The 20,327-nt window shown below is 37.5% G+C and overlaps 1 protein-coding gene across 1 annotated transcript; it reads left to right on the top strand.

Moving 5' to 3' along the window:
- The first annotated feature begins 10,299 nt into the window (after positions 1–10,299).
- On the top strand, positions 10,300–16,015 carry LOC109541577. The gene is made up of 3 exons (XM_019910457.2): positions 10,300–10,451; positions 14,885–15,177; positions 15,235–16,015. The coding sequence occupies exons 1-3, from the start codon at positions 10,358–10,360 to the stop codon at positions 15,433–15,435; spliced, it is 588 nt and encodes a 195-aa protein (XP_019766016.2). The 5' UTR covers positions 10,300–10,357; the 3' UTR covers positions 15,436–16,015.
- Positions 16,016–20,327: the final 4,312 nt, after the last annotated feature.

The following is a 20,327-nucleotide window of genomic DNA, read 5'->3' as shown; positions in this document are numbered from 1 at the left end:
CTCKAATTTCTGATTTTTAGTGYCAATACAGAATAATTTTACATCCTTTTCATCCAGTTCGAAATCTCTAAGGCAGGTACGTTATCAGACGATTGTGCTTAACGTTGTCAAATGCCTTCTCATAGTCAATGAAGCACATGAAACACAATGTTTTGGACCAACGACTGAATATGGCTTCTATAGTTTCTTATCCAAATTGGCAAACTCCTCTTACTTCCTCACATTTTCGATAAAGTCTTTGTGTAAAACTTGAAAGAAGAGTTTTAGAAACTGGCTCATTAACCTGATGAGACGGTAGTCTTTACACAAGGATGTGCTGTTCGATTTTGGTATTGTGATGAACGTGGAGCGGAGCCAATCTTCAGGAAAGTGTCCTCTGTCATAGATGTTGTTTAATAGTTACGATCGTTTCAAGGTTTTGTTCGTTAATTAAGTGAAACGTTTCCGAGTAGGTACCATCCGGACCCACAGCTCTTTTATTCTTCATTAAGTTGATGGCATGTATGCTATCACTTTTCAATATGCTTGGTCCTAATGTAGTGGGTCCTGTTGTGGGATTCCCTGGCCTGTCGTCACTGAAAAGACTGATTATATATTATCTTTATATTTGCAGCTTGCAGCAGTTCTTCGGCTTCTGTCAGTATTTAGTTGTGCTCATTTTTAATAAAACCCAACTGTGTATTATTATATAACCCAGCTATCTCTTCGACTTTCTTATGAAGATGAAAACTATTTTCAAGTCCATTCAGATCCTCAGCCTCTTGGCATCTGTCATGTAGSCAATTCTCTTTTGCCGCTCTACTCTTATTACGTATTCTTCTTTGAAGAACTMTAGGTATGTAAATAACAAGAATAGGTGAACCTAAATSCTGCTACATACCTCCAAGTAGTAGTAGTAGTTCCGTGGGGGGGACTCGAATGGGTACGGCAAGTAGGCCTGAAAGGCCTTTTTTACAATTCCCCCTCCATCCATCCCCGCTTTACTACCCCTCCTCTTCACCACTCAGTCATCCCGTCTCCCTGACAAAAGCAAGGATCCGTCTCCACTCTAGGGAAGACAGTTCCGTGCAGGAGAGTGTGGAGGCTCCAAGTAGGCGCCTCCTCATGGACGGCCAGTGGCAGCATACGCCTAGAAGGTGCTACGATGTTTCCTCTGCCATTCCACTTTGTGGACATACGGGGTAACACCGATTCCAAGTAGGTCTGTTCAGACCGCAGTGGCCTGTCCTGATCCCAACCAGAGTTCTCAGAGCCCAGCGACCTGGCATTCCAATCAACTCTTTGGCTTGTCTGCACCCTTCGGCCTTTTTCCACGACTCTGTGGTACATTTAAGGGCCCAGTTGTTGATTACGCTTGCTACCTGTCTGTTACTTAGCCCTATGTGAGGTTTGGCAGTTGGGCTCTCAGAAGATCCGCGCCTGGCCATTGCGTCGCCCTGCTCGTTCCCCGCGAACCCCATGTGCGCCGGAATCCACACCAGGTTTACCTGTTTCTGTTCTGCCACTTTACTCAAGAGAACCCCGCACTCCTGGATCAGTCTACTGCCCATCCTAACACTGATACGTAGGTACATTTAGGGCCGCCTGGCTATCAGAATTGATCTCAATCTCTCCTTCTAGTTCTTCTATGACCTCCTTGTCTGTGGCAATTCAAGAACGACACTCAAGCATGACTCACACGAAAATCCTACTAACTTTTCTTTCAGTTCTCAACTCAATTCCCTACTAATTTACGCTTTTACGCGACGAAAAAGTCTAATGTAGCCCCACCCACCATCTTAGTTTAGAATCCCAACCGAAGCATTAGTGGGCTATCATTTATAAAGTAAACTAGGGATATTTTCAGACCTAAAATACGTTGTTAAAATAATGCCCCTTCATCATGAAACAACTTGTATTATATTTGTTCTGCGCGTTGACAATGCTATTTGAATCCAACCGTTCAGGCATGTGAAATTTAGATTCGAAAAGTTTGGTTAAATAAATTGCGCTATAAGCAAAGTATAGTATAAGACTTGTTTTATATTGCGATCAATATTTCAGCTGATGTTGACGAAATTGGTCACTTTTGGAAATAATTCCGGTCATAAGATTTTCATGTAATAATATACTATTGCAGATTATGAGCGGTTCCCACAAACGAATTTTTAGTTTTCCAAGCTACTGGCAATAATACGGGTAGTAATTTCAAATGTTTTTTCATTTTTCACTGGCAAACAAGGATTTGCAAACACTTTAATCAACTGTGAGTAATTCCGATTTTACATTCTAATTTAAATCCGATATTCCTTTTCTCGACTGCGAACAAATGGGCGAGGACGAACTATTCATTGTGTCCATAAACACGCTTTTCGCGTTTGGGAAGTAACAAACGAATTTGGCAGATAGCTGACATATTTATTAAATCCCAAGTTTCAGAAGAAGGAAAAATTACTTTTGTACGTCCATAAAGAAAATCTACTAAGCGAGTGGATTGGACATATTTTCCACGCGAAAGACGATAATTTTGCTTTCCACAATAGGGTGCTTGCATGAAGCTTATTATATAAAAAATATATAGATACACTGCAAGAAAAAAAAAACAATATTTCGCTAGTTAATGGGCTGTCAAATCGGATCAAAGTGGCGTCATGCGAAAACGCTATGTCATTGGTCTGACGTCACAGTACACGTTCGGCCAGCACGTAACCCTTGTTTTCATTTAAATCGTATGAGCTTTTGTACAGTTACCTGGTGTTGTGTTTTATGAAGTTCTGTTATTCGTTTACTTTTATTGTTTTGTGGATTATTGTGGAAAATGACTAATGAAAGATTTTTAACAGCACAATCAGATAACTTGCCACTGGTGGATTCTTTGATGGTGGCTGACGTTCTTAATACAAGCGAATTGTTTTTCTTATTAATAAAGTAATTTATTTTTTTAATTTCTTTACAATGGGTTGGAAAATGCTTGAGGTGCCATGTTCCCATGGAAATTTCTATTTGGAAAGATTTAGCTTATTTTCCTAATCTAGATCTGATATGAGCAGCTGACACGAGAAGATATTTGCATAGTAAAATGTAAAATATGTCCAAAGTATAGAGTTCGTTCGAAGAATTATTCCATTTTCATTATGGTGAACAAAAAAATAAATAAACAATTAGTGAAAGCAAAGTGTTAGACGGTGCTCCATCACAAAATAAAAAGTGGAAATTTTGTATATCAAAAATGTATAATGACAGAAATAAAAAATGAACAATATAGAAGGTATTACATCAAAAAATATATAATTTTAGTGTGTTACGGATTTTTGGGTGAACACGTTTTTGAGCACGAAATACCCTTGATTAGCTACAAATTTAGTACACAACCATTTGTTCTCAGATTGAATAAAGAACTACTCGACTGGTGGATAAATTTTAACCAGTGATTCTGTACAGAAAAAATAAAAAATTTTAAATTGCAAATATTTTTTGTTTTGTCCTTTCTGGATTTTCTTCAAACGGATGATATTTTCGCTTTAACTATTGATTCAAAAACTGAGCAAAAATATAAGTTTTTGTCATTCATGTCTTTTTGGAAACTTTTACATTTTATCATGCCATTTGAAGCTACAGTTTTTGACGTTTTTTGTCCAAAGCACGTTTACCAATGTTTTTTCTTGTGTAGGCATCGTAGTACTGGTACACTTCGGCACCACACAATATTTATAAGCCATTTTTTTCAAATCACAAACTACACCCCACCAAGCACCGATTAAAGTTGATTTAAACAAAAAAGTAAACGCCGGTACCACCCGAACCAAATGCAAGCAGATATCAAACTCGGGTGTAGTGACGTCAGCCGTCCAGCAGGTGCTAGCTAGTCGTTTTGGCGGGCTAAACTGAAATTCAAATTTAGATTGCCTATGACTTTCTTGAAAGTAAAAATAATCAAAATAAGCAAATAAACAAAAAATGTGCAAACACTCTACATTATGAACATGCATGTTATACAAAAGATCTAACTAGTAAATTTTTTAAATTTAATTTAGAACATTAACAGTACTCGATAATAAGCAATTTGCATGGCGTCCCTGAGATGACTGTACAACACTGAACCACAAATAAGACGATCTCAGGTTAGTTAACAATCTCCAATGTTGCTTCATTTTGCCGCCACATGACGCTTAAGTTCTGCAATTAATACACAGTGATTCAAAATGGTCGTGATTCCTCTGGAGGTGTAGTAGTACAGAAAAAATAGTAAAAAATTAATTGTTATTAAGAACTTATAAATTTGCAAAAAAACTAAATTAGAAAAACGGAAACAATGCTTTTCAAGGTAATCTGTTTAATTAACATTACGCGAATACCTGTTGCTTCGTAATTATTTAAAACTGCGGTAACCATGGATAAATAGAGAAAGTGACAATAAGACAATGATAAACGGTTAATTCACAAGGAATCGTTGAATGACGGAACCTTTTTCGAAACTCATAACCTCGAATTATTAATTTGCTAACAAAAACATACAGTTGAGTCTGTAACTCCAAACAAGTGCCTGTGTAATCACCTTATTATGCACTCTTCTCGACCAGCTTCTCGTATTCGGTTAATTAACTCCTACTTAATTTATACGGGTGTTCAGGAATCCATTGGTGTAATGTGATATTACATACGTGGTAGGAATGTAGCCGGTATTTACTTGGTGCTTGGGAAACTGTCAGTTGTTGTGCCCCTGAATGGCTCTTCTGCAATTATGTCCAAAACTTGTTCCTCTGTGTCTGGAACCCGAACATCTATTGTCGTCAATTCTCTTCCTGGAACCACTGGCTCCTCGCCTTTTGTTGGCGTGAGTTCTTTCAGCTTCTGCCATGTTACTGTAGCATTTCCCCTGAACCAATCGCATATCTACGGTGAAAAGAAATTTAAAGTAAGTCACAGTTTGACAAATTATTGCTATTATTGACAAGGGCTATCCACCTATAACTATTTGTTAATGACAAAAACCATTATTGCCGTTTTGATTTTTCATGAAAAAATTGTAGAAGAGAAGTTTTTGAATATCAAACATTTTCGTAATTTGAAGATCCTAATTTTTCTTTTTGAATGCTTAAGTATTCCAATATGCTTCCAATTAAACATGGAACACTTTCCAAATAATGCTTAATAAACAAAGTTAAAATTCGATTTTCAACTGTTAATATCTTCTAGAAATTATAAAAAAATCAATATTTTTCTCGTATCTTCTAAGGGGGCCCCTATTACCCTTTAAAAGGAATGACGCCAATTTTGAATCACCCTGTATATTCTTCTTTTTCTTCTTCTTCTACTTGTCCGAGACCCAGATGATTTTCTGACTCCGGACTTGCCTATGGAATATTTCCTGAGGTGTGGACTGCCAACTGTCTCTCCATCTCTTTGGTGGACTTCCGGGAGAACGGGTGCCTGCCGGTTTTCCTTCTGGTTCAATGCTTGGTAATCTATCGTCAGTAATTCTCTTCACGTGGTGATACCATTATTTTCTCCTCTGCCTTCCTCATCACATCACATCCATGTACGTCGCATTGTCCTTTAATGTATGTGCTTCTCACGTGGTCTCTTCTTGTTTCCCCGCTATCGTTCTCAATATTTCGGCGTCTCGTAGCATACTTTTGGTGTTTTTGGTATCCTTCTGGCTTCTATACTATATGTATTATTGGCCTGATGCATGTCTTATATATTTTCATCATACTCTCCTTTCGCATATAAGGTTTAGCCCATACAGTTTTCCTTTAACATTCTGATATTATGGCTGATTTATGATTATGAACTAATAAAACCTGTACACAAGGCGTCTACTCGAACGTGCACGCGCAATAAAAGAAACCGGATAAAATAATCATAAAACATCAAAATTAGGAAAAGCAGCTTAAATTAGTAGATATCGCTTTATCATGTTAATTTATCAGACACATGGACACGCGACAGGAGAAAGAATGGATGGGATGGTAGCTTTTTTGTCAGAAATAAGAATTGTTTACGGATTTCTAAAAACCCATGTTTTGCATCATTTGGACAAATCTAAGTATTTTTTTCCAATCCTTATAAAACTAGCTGCTAGTTAGCAGTTTGTACCAGCAGTGATACATAATTTGTCGGTTATAGCAAATTTTAATATCAAAAGTTCTGAATGCGATGAGGAGTTTAATTAATTTAAACTATTGCAACAAGTCAGGTATACAAATAATTTTAACTAGCTGATTAAATTTAATGTTTTTGATGGTTTAAATGTTACTAATTAGTAACAAGTTTATCCACAAATTATTTTCAATGCGCTTGATCTAGCTAAATCTGTTAATGCATATCACACTTTCGCATCAAATCTCCCATTTTCCCCCTTTAGTTTACCACACGATATTATTTTTTTTGTTATCACATGTAAAACAATAGAAATAAAGAATTTATTGAACTTTAATAAATTGACGATATCTATATCTATACTTAAAATTAGTTTTATATAAACATTACAAAGTTCTATACACTTCCATACAGTTCTATACAAGTTGCTTAAAAATCGTTAAAAAATACATTAACCTCTACTTAATCAGATTGATGAAAAAAATCAACTTTTTCCATATAATTATAACTCTACAACTCACTTAACTGACAGAAAGTCGGCATGCCTATTCATGGATGGCATCATATCAACAAAGCAGTTGACTGGCATAAAGGCTTACTATACAAACTAAACACACCAACATATCTACTCCACACCATAAAAAACTTATTTGAAAATAGACAAGTACGAATTTACAACACATTCTCTTTTTCTTTCTCCCCTGAACAAGGACTCCCTTAAGGATCCCCGCTCTCACCGTTCCTCTATATCATATCCTGCCATGACATTTACAATTACAACTTGGTCATCGTTCTATAATGGGACATTAACAACAAACCCTACAAAAAATCAACTTCTACTCACAAACCACAGGCTCAATGCTGACTCTCCTACAATAATTGCAGACAGCCAAAGGACAGAACGAAAAAAAAAGACATAAAATACCTAGGAACGACAATTGACCACAAACTTAAATTCACTAAAGACATACGAACATCAGGTCAGAAACAATAAAAAGAACAAAACACTTCCAATCACTAACATACAAAGACAAAGTAACCAGCACTAATACCGCCACCAAAATATACAAAGCTATTTGCAGACCCCTGTTAGACTACGGACATATACGCATGACCAATGGAACAGAAAGGACAAAACGATATATACAAACAACAGAACAAATTGCTCTAAGACTTATAACACGAATAAGACACCCCCAAAACCACTACACAATCCATCTAACCATTTACTATACGAAGGCAGGAATTTGGTAAAAATAAAAGACTAAAACTAAAACGAGTGGAAACGAAATGGACAAGCAACCCGCAGAATTGGACTATAATGAACCATCTCTGCCTAACAAGACCGAAAAAGACAATATTGTTTCAGTTCTCCGGCAACCACTTTTAGTTTAGTTTATACAGTTTAAATAATAGTTCAGTTTCTAAAATTTAGTTGTAAATACAAGGACAGAAAGGCCATGTGGTCGATAGCCTTTTTCTGAGGAAGTAAAGCTTAGATTATAGATTATCTATTATAAAGCTAGAATTATGTATATCAGAGCATAATTTTCTATAAATGCAAATTCGTTCAGTTATGCCACGAATTAATAAATAACATGAATGGGGTCAGGTACTCAAGATCATTACATCAGGTTGTACATTGCTTTTTTATTAGTAAACTGAGATGTACCCATTATTTACTAAATTTACCTAGTGAGAAGTCATATTTCTCTCCCTAGATCTATAATAATATTTAAAAAGTTTATGAAAAATTTGATACAAAAGATCGTGCTCATATCGTTCATCGATACAACTTTCTTGCTTAATGTTGACAAAGATCGTGCAATTACGTCAAAACTCTGGACAAACTTCCGAAACTAACTTGCCCATCCCAAAAAATGTCGTACGTCATGCACACCTTTAGGTGCTGGAAAATCTCGAACCGCCTGAATTTTCCTCTCACCTGGTTTCACGCCATTCGCACTAATTTCATACAATAAATGTAAAAGTTGCGCATAAGATTCACCATCAATATAGACAGTTTTAACGCTCCCGCCATCAATTTGCCATGCCATTTATTACGGCGTGGAAGAATTCTGGTTGTATGTTACTGGTATGAAATTTGATTACTTTTGAATACTCGTACCGACTAGTTACTTTTGGATTCACTACTCGTTACTTCGGATCAGTTATTCAAGTACTTATTCTAGTCGTAACCCTTACGAAAGTCGGATGTTGGTATTTTATTAGTGCCTTTCAAATTTGTTACATGGACACTTGTACTCTCGGCCCTGTGCTGTATCACTTACGTTAACTTTACCGTGCATGTTATCCGTTTTATGATTCTGATTTATGTGTTGACTCGGGTCTTCGGGTGTCTACCATTGTTTGTTACGGGAAGCTTTATTAACTTCCACTCTCACGGGCCTCGATAGCTGCGTTGGTGATATTCGTGTTTATCTTCTCCCAGCACCTTTGTGGATCGTCTACTTCCGTAACGGAGTTCCCCTAGATTTTTTTATTTAAACGAGCTTGGTATAGTGCTGTTGTTGTTGTCTCTCCGACTTTCTCTGTTCAGTTTTTCTTCAGTCGTGTTGTCTGGTACTTTCTGCTCTGTATATTTATTCGCAACTCACACACGACTAAAGAGTGCCCGGATCCTTGGCTCAGGTCAGGCTTCAGACTTCTAATACTTGGGTTGGGTGCATGGCTCTGTTTGATATTATATATTCAGCCCTGTGCTGTATCACTCACGTTAACTTTAACGTGCATGTTATCCGTCAAACACGTTATGTGGCTCCAACTGGTGTGTTGTATCAGTCAAACCGTCATATTATAACAGGCGCACGCTATCGACGAACGTTATATTAAGAAATAGCGCTTCAGAATAACAGCATCAAATCACATGCCGCTATCGAACTTAACGTGCATCTCTCGAAGTTAAGCTCGGAGGAATAAACAAAACTATTGTGTTTAATCAGAGGGTAGTTTTGTGTTTAAGCTATAATTTGTTTTTAATTTAAAACAAAAATATCTCTTTTGGTGGCCTTATAAGGTTAGCTTTATTAGAACAATTAGTAAATGGTCTTGAAAATAAACTTAATTTTCCTTCACAAACTCTACTAAATTTTCAAATTGTTTGTGGGTTGTTTTTTCTGCCTCTTCTGTACATGCTCCATTTAAAGTGTTTGAGAAGATAGGTCAAGAACAATAACGAACGAAATTGAAAGTAAATGCAAATCATAAACAAAGACAAGTATGGTAGTAGGTGGTCCAAATGGTCAAAACGTGCACATGTGATGCATATGTTTTAGAAGATTTGATGGTTTGATGATAACTCTCTCTTTAAATAATAGACTATTCGTATATGGGCATCTCACTTTATGCATCCAATATGGTTTTCCTTTTTAACGTTTGTTGGATAACTGGGTCGGAAACGCATACGTTAACTCGGAGATATAGCACACCTCGGTTGTGTTGCTGCGTTATCGAAAATGTTATTCTGAACTGTTAAGCTGCCATAACGAGTGGCCGTTAAAAATAGCATTTATGATATAGCACAGGGCTGATTATATATTGTAGATATTGTCATAGTTGTTAATACCTGCAGTTTCTAAATAAATTGTCTTTTTGAAAGCAAGTCTGTGTCTGAAAATTCTGTGAAGCAAGATGCCACACATCCATAAATAAATGTTGGTACAGTAGTAATACAGTGCGACAATTATCAATTTTAAAAAACGTCTTTTTACAAATATGCAGTTACGAAATAAGGTACAATTATCATGTTACATTTTATATTATAAATGTAAATGTTAAAATATAATTAAAGTTTACCATGCGGCCATAGGATGGGTGACTTGGTTTTACGGGAACGATTACTGATTACTTGAATACTCGTTTGGTAGCTTGGTTCGGTATTTGTTACTTCGGATACTGATGAGTATCGAGATCTCGAATACCGATTAGTCACTTTTTCCCATCACTACTTGCAACTTAGCTGCATAACAAAAGGCGCGTTCGTACACATACAATAAAAACACAGAAATGCAAGTATAAAATTATACTATAAAATAGTTGTACAGCATTTGCGAAATTTTGGTTTTGCCAGACTTTTGGGGTTTTGCTTGGCACCTCCTCACATATAGAACTATTACTACATTACAATATGGTATATAATTTTCGCACTGGGTGGCTACTTTCAGGTCCTGAAGAAGTAATATTTTATTTCAGATTTATGGACACGTTTTCCTTCAGAATAACATACTCGTCTCTCTTCTTTGTGCCCATCTTTATCATGATGAGTTGCTACAGTCACATTCTGCTAGTGGTGAAGAAACAGCAAAACAGATGGAACAATCTGTCCAGAATTGGAAGTAAACGAATTAAAGGTAATTATTTTCTTTTGTGTTTTTGTTGTACAGCTTTTTTTATCAACTCTTGGAATGCGAATGCCAATCTAGCACAAATTTTTACTTTACCCCCTTAACATTAAGTCTAAAAGGGCCCCCAAATTTGCAGTAATTGATACTAATGCGTTCTATGATCAGTTGAACTTCTCATTTAACAGCGCGTATAATCTTCAACTGGAATGAGTTCGAATATCCTAATAAAACTTTAGTTATCATAACTGCTAGAAATTGGTTTTACACATTTACTTGTTCCTGACATTCTCCACTCTCAATTGAAAGCCAGCCTTCAGCTTTCCTGAAACCGCTTTAAATATTGAACCAAACTCATTAATTAATCTGCGTTTTATTCTTTTATGGAAACGAATAATCTTTAGATTCTATTGGATTTGGAATTAATTTTGAAAGATTAAAATGGCTTATTAAATCGAACGAATATTCATTATAAGTGTTTATTAATGTCACCAGATTTTGGTATTTCAACAATTATTGGATTTTAGATTGGATACAGTTTTGCTTTAGTTTGTTGGAATGGCATGCGACTTTGACTATTAAATTTAGGACTTAAGATCTTCGAATATAGATCGAAAATGTAAATTAAACATAATTTAATTCATTCGCAGTGAAGGTGCTATTGAATTAAAAATTAAAGATTTTCCTACAGGACTGACTGTTCGATTTTGGAAGTGGTAGGGCCGTAATTTTCGTTTAAAAGGGATTTTTTACTGACCTGTGAATAAAAAAGATTGCCGAATTACTCCAGTTATTCCGATTGGATCTCATAGAATAGCAAATTTAATGATTAGATGATAAAATAAAATTCTAATATTTTACCTTTTATTCAATTTCTTGGTGATTTAATGATTAATCCAGTGGTCACAGTGGTGTGGTGGTGCACGCATCCGCCTGTCATGCCTGAGATCCCGAGTTCGATCCCCAGCCAAACATAAATATTTTTCAGAAGTATTCACAAGAGTCATATTAACATACCATATCAGTCCCCGAAAAATACAAGCTATGTTGCCAACTTGCCAACAAAGTAATAATGTGTTTAGAATTATCAAGCAGACAAGAACAGACTATCCCTTGTCTCGGTTATCAGGTTGCATCTTATCAGGTTGCATCATATCAGGTTATCACATATGCAATTTCGATTGCCTGTTGAGTAGCTACCATTTTTTTGTCTTTATCTATGACCACAGCAACCTCTGAAATCTGTGGTAGCGACCATAGAACCATTTGTCTTCATCATAGCTGTAGCTTCATCTATACATAGAACATTCCACAGTGGGAGGGATAGCGACTTGAGCGTTTAGTGTACGAGTCTTTAATTGAAATTTTACGCTTAAATTGAAAATTGGCTTGATTTTCTCTTTCCTGGTTGCTATATTATTGTTATGTATTTACAAGTTCCTCTTCCTCAAATTCTCGTACAAACTTTAATGATAATACATCTGATCTGACACTGCTGGTGGCTCTGTGTGGCGTTGCCGCCTGTATAGTGCGGAGGCAACAGTATCCTCCCCGTAATCTAGAGGTTGAGGCACTGAGGAGCTTTCCTGTACGTCCGGGAGCGGCGTGGCTCTGGAACTTCGGTCGTAGGGTTCTCAGGTGTAAGCTGTTGTGGAATCTCTTCGACATTTTTGACTTCTGCAACTAGAAGCTCTTCTTCTTGCAAGTCCTTTTCCTCATCGATCGGACGTTGGACGGTTGGAATTTTCCCAGCAAAATGTAAGAGCTGGTCGACAAGTCTCCTTTGCGTACGTTGCTGAATAAGGACAATGCAATGTAAGTTTCCCTTCCTTTCCACGATCGTGCCGAAATCCCACTTTCTAGCTGAATTAGTGTAGTTTCTACCTTGCACCTCCTGTTGTTACTTAATTGTTTCTCGCTAATGTCCGAAGTGATGTTACGTCTAACCAAATCGAGCCTCGTTCGAATATTTCTGTTAAACATTAATTCAGCAGGGCTCACAGAAGTAGTTCAATTTTGCGTCTTCCTATAGTACATCAAGAAACGATACAACTTTAGTTTATAATCTCCTTCGTCGGATAACCGACTTCTAATGTGGACATAGCGTTCGGTTTGACCGTTAGTTTGGGTTAGTTTGGGTCATCCGTCTAGTTGATGCGGTGCGGTTACGTTGTGGTTAATGCCGTTACTCTTTAGAAATTCGTCAAACTTAAGCAATTTAAAATTTTTCCCGTTGTCTGATACCAGAGTGAACGGTAATCCGAACTTTGAAAATATTTCCTGAAGAATATTTATTGTCGATGTAGATGTTATTGCCTTAGTGGAACAACTTTGAGCCACTTCGAATTGTTGAATGGTAGTCCAAACGAGTTATTTTTACCCTCCGATTTGGCAACACTGTTCAAATGAAGGAATTCTTACCTTATTAAATAATAAGGTTAGTTCATTCTCAGATACCGAAAAAAACGTGTGATTATTTTTACTCCAGAAACTAGTCAAACTTCCAGAAAATCATAATACGAATAATAGTCAACTACACTCAACAAATATGTGCCGTAAAATGGTCCGGTATAGTCGATATGTATTCTCTGTCATGGGGCACTTGCGTAGGCCTATGGGTGGACCGTTGTCTTAGAAGGATTATTACGGGTTTTGCAACAAGATAAACAAGCTCTAGCTGTATTTTCAATATCTGCGTCGATTCCTCGCCCACCATACGTGGCCTCTTGCCAAGGGTTTCATTTTCACTATTCCTGTGTGTGCCATGTGTATTTCTTGTAGAATTTGTTTCCTCAGGTTTTTCGGAATGACAACGCAAAATCCTTTTAATAAACATCCATCTTGGGTTGATAATTTCTCTTTATTGAATCCTTTTGGAACCTTTCTGCCTTCTTGGACGGCGAAATATATTTCTCGTAACGTATCCTCCTCCATACAGTCCCGCCCATACCCCTCCATACTCCCCAGTCCAGGGTCCAGTCCCCTCCATACGCCCCCGCCTTACTACCCCTCCTCATCACCACCCAAGCGTCCCGTCTCCCTCACGAAGGCAAGAATCCGTCTCCACTCTAGGAAAGACAGTTCCCTGCAGGAGAGTGCGGAGGCCCCAAGCAGGCGCCTCCTTATTGACGACCAGTGCTGACACGACCACATTGTTGACATACGGGGCTCACACCGCTTCTAAGTAGGTGTAGGTCTCTGTTCAGATCGCAGTGGCCTGTCATGACCCCAACCAGAGTTCTCAAGGCCCAGCGACTCCTTGACATCAGCCACGTTGCCGTGGCCTCGCCTGACATTCCAATCAACTCTTTGGCTTGTCTACACTCTTCCGCCTTTCTCCAACACATACTTGTGAGGTCCTTGACTTGGACTCCTTTGAGTCCTTGACTTGGTTCATGAATCTTACAGGAGGTCTATTTCTAGTTCGTTTGCCGTCCACTTTTCCTTGGATCACAGTCTTCTCCATCCCGTCCTTTTTATATTCATTCATATTTAAGTATCCGCCTCTGTATTCATGGAACGAGGCTTTCATGATCTTTAATATCCAGTTCTCTGCGTATGGAAATATTTGTTCTATGACCTGTCTAAGGGATTCTCAGCATTATATATGAAGTTGCTACTAAACTGTGTCCATAGCAGAACTCAGCCACCGACTCCTCAAAAAACGAACCGGGCTCACCCCGCGACGTGAACACGTCTGCTATGAATCACCTAACTGGAGTTCAGAGAGGATGTCTCTGGTTTCCCTTAGCCGGTGTGTAATTACGGACAAATGCAAGACGTCGGTCTAAGAACCGAGAAACTCAAAAAATTACAAGAAATTGACTCGAAAAAATATCTCTATTTTTGTCAGCTGACTTTTTTGACATTAGGGAAGCCGTTTTTTGTTCCGCCACTCTGTGAAGTTGACGCCCGAGGCAACACCGAGTAATGTGCATGTCTCGATCCCTTGGTGGAAATAAGGTTGTTTCGTCACTGTTTTCGAATATTACCTGTTCCCCATTATTCAATTTTTATTGATCCTGTGTGGAAAGTAATTACTTTTGTCACGCACGCCTCTGACAGCTTGACTGGTTGCCTCTGACTGCTTTGACAACATTTTAATCTAATTAAAATGTTCGGTCCTGTCTTGGCCGGGTGCCTGATAGTGTGAATCAGCCTTAACTCGTACTACTTCAAAACTTACAATATAATCCAGTAGATGGGGCGTGCGCCATAGATTCTTAGCGTATTTGCACTTACCCAATTTGATAAAAAATCAAAGTGCCTAGGTATATAATTGCAGTATATATTATAATGACCGGGCAATGTAATAAATGTTGGTATGCAAATACAAAATTATTAAAACGCCGAATTTTACCAAGCGTTTTCAAATTTCCCGGATATTATAGATAATGCCCGACTCAATCAAACTGACCGTAACATAGCTATATCTCTTAAAGGTAAGCCTAGTGAGAAGCTGACCAAGGAGCGCAAACAGCTTGAAGGCAACGTAAGAGCTATATACACGACCCTACTAATTGTTGGGTCCTGTGTCATCGGATGGACTCCGGCTTTGTTGATCTACACGATGACGTGCACGGTCGGCTGCTACATTTCGGGTGAAAACATCATAACTCTAAACTGCGAATATCCTTACCCCATCTTAGCTTTGCGCCTCATCGATAACATCCTGATTATACTAAAGATGTTGGCTAATCCGATTATCTACAGCATCCGAATGAGAGAAATTAAGGTACAGTACTCGAATTAAGGTGAGTTTACTGATTACTTGCTGTTTTAAATTTATTAGGATGGCACATATCGAATGTATCTAGCAGCCCTGGGAATTTGCTGCGAATCCAGAAGAAACGTTTTAGAGTGCTCTGGTTTCTACTACAGGTCTAGAATGCAAAACAGCATAGGAGGTGGTACCGTTCAAGTGCGTGTTACCTCTGTCAAAAACGGCAAGAGTAACCTCATTGCGACGGGGGAAGAAAGCAGCTTTCTGTAAATCGTAATTAAATTTAAGAAACTTGATTGGAGACCTTGATGGTTTTCAGTAAATTATGGCTATTTGGGTCTGTGTAGTTTTGATTTTTCTCTAACATTAAGCTTCTCTTTCCTTTTATTTTGATTGACGACTGAATGATTAAGTCTCATTGAGGACTGGTGTGATTAACTAAATTAAGTTAACTTTTCTAGATTTAGAGCTGAAACCCCTTCGGTTTTCCATTTTAGAGTCCTGAGTATGGCTTAAACATAGACGAAACGTTGGCCCACATAAATAATATTTCATTTTTTGCCTCCATCTTAGAACCGATAAGCCCACAGACCAAAAAAGGCATAGTTTGCTGATTAGATAAGAAAGTATGCAATATATTACCTAAATGTCTTTATTAATAAAATAAGTCTAATTTAGTTTCGTATATATTAAAAAAGTAAAAGGGGAAAAGAAGCTTGCAAGCTTAGATGACGTAGAATAGTGTCTAAAATTAAGTAACTTTATCCATCTATTGTTTCGCATTAATAGTATTTTATGTAGCTATACAGGGTAATTTACGGTGACGATGCAATAGAACTTTTCCAACTTACAGTTGTTTTAAAAACTTCTCATGCCTAAACTAACTCCCCTGACAATTCAGCACCGTTCCTTAGATAAAGCTTGTTCGGTAAACATCTTTAATGGCATTTTTTCTTAAACAATTGACATGCTGGATTCGTCTTTGGGCGCCTACGCTAAAAACCAAGAGTTCTGAAAATTTCAATCCAAGATAATGATGTTGGAGCTAAATCGTTTAAAATATGTGCAAGTTTGTACCAGTTTCGGATATACCGGAAGTATGTACTTTAGGTACGCTTATTTTAAATGGAACACCCTGTATATTATTTATTACATTTTTGGATTCTAACCTCAGCTACAATTTTTGTGGAAAAATTTTCAAAAAATGCCTAAATGCTTACCGTTCACTGCGGACGGATGGAAATTTTACATGACTGCTCATAGATGGCGTTCTATGACCTCCATTGTTTTTACCGACAAAATCACATTCACTAATTTGCAGGACTGTCACATTAGCAATGTTTACATTTTCGACTTGACAAATCGATCGCTGGATCTTTTAGCTATCGATTGGTGGAACAACTTTGGAAAACATTCGGAAATGTTGAAAACCATTCAACACGTTTGTTCAGCATCGATCTTGGCATTAATTCATGTCTATTTGTCGAAAGGGTCATCCAGCGAAGTTTTCAACCACATTACTTTTGAGTGGAAACATTTTTGATCGTGCAATCGTTTGCCCAAATCTGATAGTAAAAATTTTGTTCCATCAAGTATCTAACTGTATGCGATGCGTCCAATACCTCCTCTTTCGAACGGTCTTATCAGCTTTAAAATCGGATCACATTTCGAATTTTCGCAAATTATTTTCCATCATCATGTCAATCGGGTAGCAAATCTATCGGGTGCTCTAGCTTCATTCGTGTTGAAATTTTTGTTATAGTTACCCAGCCATGTGCCACTGCGACCAAAAATTACATCTAGCTGAATGATGGGCAGCTACATAAAGCTGGCCCAGCTGCAGGTAGCTCTAATCGCTGCGTCACACCATTTATCCAATTGTTGCATTTTCTCGCAAATTTTAAACGAAATTTACACGTATAATCTCAGTTTTTGACAGCTGTCAAAAATGTTCTCCCAAATTTTGTTTAACGACCATCATCACCAATTCATTGGCATTCCGATCGATTGATACCTATTTGAATCCAAGGTTCTTTGACACTTCTGTCGATATTATAATGTTGGCAGCTGTCATTTCCAACGCCTTTCGAGTTTTCCATTATGAACAGTTGGATGTCTTAATTCAATTGATCAATGTCATAATTATTAAACAGAATGATTTAAAATTGGCGTCATTCCTTTTAAGGGTATATAGTATATATGTCACTTAGAGAGTAGGAAAAAATATATAAAAAAAAATTTCAAAAATGGCCTGGGGTACTCACGTTTGGAATGGGGGGATCGAAATTCATGGTATTTCAGTGAATGGGAGCCCCATTTGGGCCCCATTTACTGTCAAATATGACACTGACAAGCAGGAAGTTTCGTACCTGTTCTGGACATTTCGAGAACTATCTGGGTTACCTGGAGGAAACTATATAAGCGACGACGAGAACCAGACATGGAAGGCTGAAAATAAATATGTTCAAATAGTAGACATGGAAGTGGAGTGACAGCAACGACCGGGTGAAGAAGAAATTAAACCCCGCGAGTCGCACGAGCGAGTTTTCCGCCTGTTATTGTTATTGTTTGTGAAGTTGACGGTAATTTTGAAGTTAGTTTGTTTCTGTTCCGCATTTAAAGTTATACCGAGGTAAATAAAAGTTGGAAGCTGAAGAAAGAGTTTGATATTCGGCCATCCACGGTACATTATTAACAGTTGAAGATCAAATTTCAACTTTGTTATTAAGCATAATTTTGAAAAAGTCCCACGTTTGATTGGTAGCATATTGGAATACTTAAGCATTCGAAAAGAAAAATTACCATCTTTTTGTCAAGTTACTACACACTAGACGAGTGGCCCGAAATGGACGCAGATGGTGGACAATCTAAAGGTGCTCGGTTTCCAGACCTAGAGGAACAGGTATTGGAGATTATTGCAGCTGAGCCTTCCAGGCGTACTTGAAGCATTGCACAACAACTGCACTTTCTCAAACATCGGATACTTAATTGTCCCGACAACTCGCCCGAGGAAGGGCGTACATTCCTACCATGTTTGTAATATACTCAGGACACTAGAACACATTAAATCTCTGATCTTCCGAACACTGGTTGAAATTGAGCAGAAGTTAATTAACCGAACACGACAAGCTGCTGAAAATATGAGCCCAGACTCAAAGTGATTGGGACACAAAGATGTTTGGAGTGAAACGGGCAGGAGTTCTTGCTCGCAACACTGCTTGTGTTTTAACAACAGAATTGTATTTTATTTGATCAATGATACATAACCTTTAACAGGTGGTTTTGGATGACAATTTTGAATCACCCTGTATTATTAATTAATTGGATAATGTAACCAGGCTGAGCAAATTTGGGGATTGCATTTAAAACAAGAAAGTTCAGTCATACTTTTCCTACACCCTGTACAGTTGGAAGGCTAAATGTTTTACATGGTTTCGGCCCGATTCATGACCGTAAACAAAACTTGAAGTTTCTAAAACAACTGCAAGTTGGAAAACTTCTAATGCACGGTCTGTGTACATCACCCTGCATGCAAAACGAAAACGTTTTAATCAGAGGCTCCTGAGGCAAAGTTCTTCACAGAACATTCAGAAAATATCTTTAAATTTGATTTGCTAAATTATTTCTACACCTTTTTGTGTATATAAGTATGAATATAATATTAACTTTAATACGAAACCAGCTGTTGAAATTGAACGGCAAGTTTTGCATTCAGTAAGAAATTCTAAGGCAACTAATCGTGCCGCGATCCTCCAAATATTATTAATGGCGGTATTTCAGTTCGGATTTATATTCCTTAAGCAGTTGCTGAATAGTTGCACGAATTCAGTCCTTGCAGAGTCAGCTTGTTCAACTAGTTTTTTTTCATGAATATTACTATACCACGTTCCAGACTGTGAGGTCGCTTTCAGTTTGTGGTCCTATTAAATGTATGTTAGACAATTGCCTATCTGACACGAAAACTATTATAGTCTGACTTAGGCTTGGGTAACACTGTGATGAGCTGCGCTTTTGAATTGTTGCCGCTCTCTGAGTAGGCGAGTTATAATTCATTAACCGATGAGTTATAACTCCTGTATAGCTTTTTGCTCCACATATACTTTTCTACCAAAAGTCTTACACTTTTCCAAGCCAGCAGACTCTTATTAACCTGATTTACAGATCATATATCGAAAAAGAGCTCATTCATGTTGAAAGGCAACAAAATAAGGGATTTAGAAAGTATTTATTATGAAGTGTATATCCTTGCCTTTCAGCAGTCAAATTGAAACTAATATCGAAAATGGATAGCAAAATTTAATTTAAAGTAATTAATTTAGTTTAAGCGCTATATGTTAACTGTGATGTTTATTTTGTAATAATTACTGAATATATATAAATGTGAAATGGTATTACGTCGATTAAGTCTGGTTTCCTTTGCTATAAAAATGTTATAACCTTATTGCCTAGTTGGCAATTCACTGCGTCGTTTCTTCCTTGCGCAAATCTACTAGGAATTTATATTAGATGGTGAGCTAAACGTTTGGATCCAATGTTGTTTCGATGTTTTTATTCAGCTGACTTGAGATAACTACAAACTGATCAAATCCAAATACTAGAAAATATTGAAAGGGATTAATATCTAAGATATTCGACATTTGCCCAACGAGCTCGCATGACTGGATAACATTATTTAAGCATATCTATATCTGCAAATTCAACTGCAGTTCAAGATCGTGTAGTTTTTGAAAACACGGACACGTCGCACATTTGCGCCGTAAAATGGCCAATGCATCTGCATGGGTAGATCACATTATTAGTTGTATGGCAATTCAATCATCAGTTTGTTGCGTTTACCATTGGAAGTTGGTTTAGAGAATTTTTTTTTCAAGAATATAAACATTTTTTTATTTCATTTGTTCGGTGAGGTTTGGGTTGGGAAATGCTCTCTTACGCACACCAAGAGCTAATCATCCGGCGTTCTGGGTTGTGTGGGACTCTAGCTTAGCTGTTTACCCATACTGAGAGTGAAAGAAGGTGTTGCAGACTTTCTTGCAACAAACGGTCAAAAACACCCTAAATTCCCCCTATTAAAACAAACCCATGAAAACCGCCTGGTTCGTTGATCTTCTCAGCGAAGACCTTTTTTAAGTGCCCGACCAGGCGGGTAAGGGAAGAAATTC

The sequence above is a fragment of the Dendroctonus ponderosae genome, unplaced genomic scaffold (assembly GCF_020466585.1).
Source record: "Dendroctonus ponderosae isolate FM_Combo_2020 unplaced genomic scaffold, Dpon_F_20191213v2 Dpon_F_20191213_1, whole genome shotgun sequence".
Taxonomy (NCBI): Eukaryota; Metazoa; Arthropoda; class Insecta; order Coleoptera; family Curculionidae; genus Dendroctonus; species Dendroctonus ponderosae.
The sequence above is the reverse complement of the archived record's forward strand: the minus strand, read 5'-3'. Positions and strand labels throughout refer to the sequence as shown.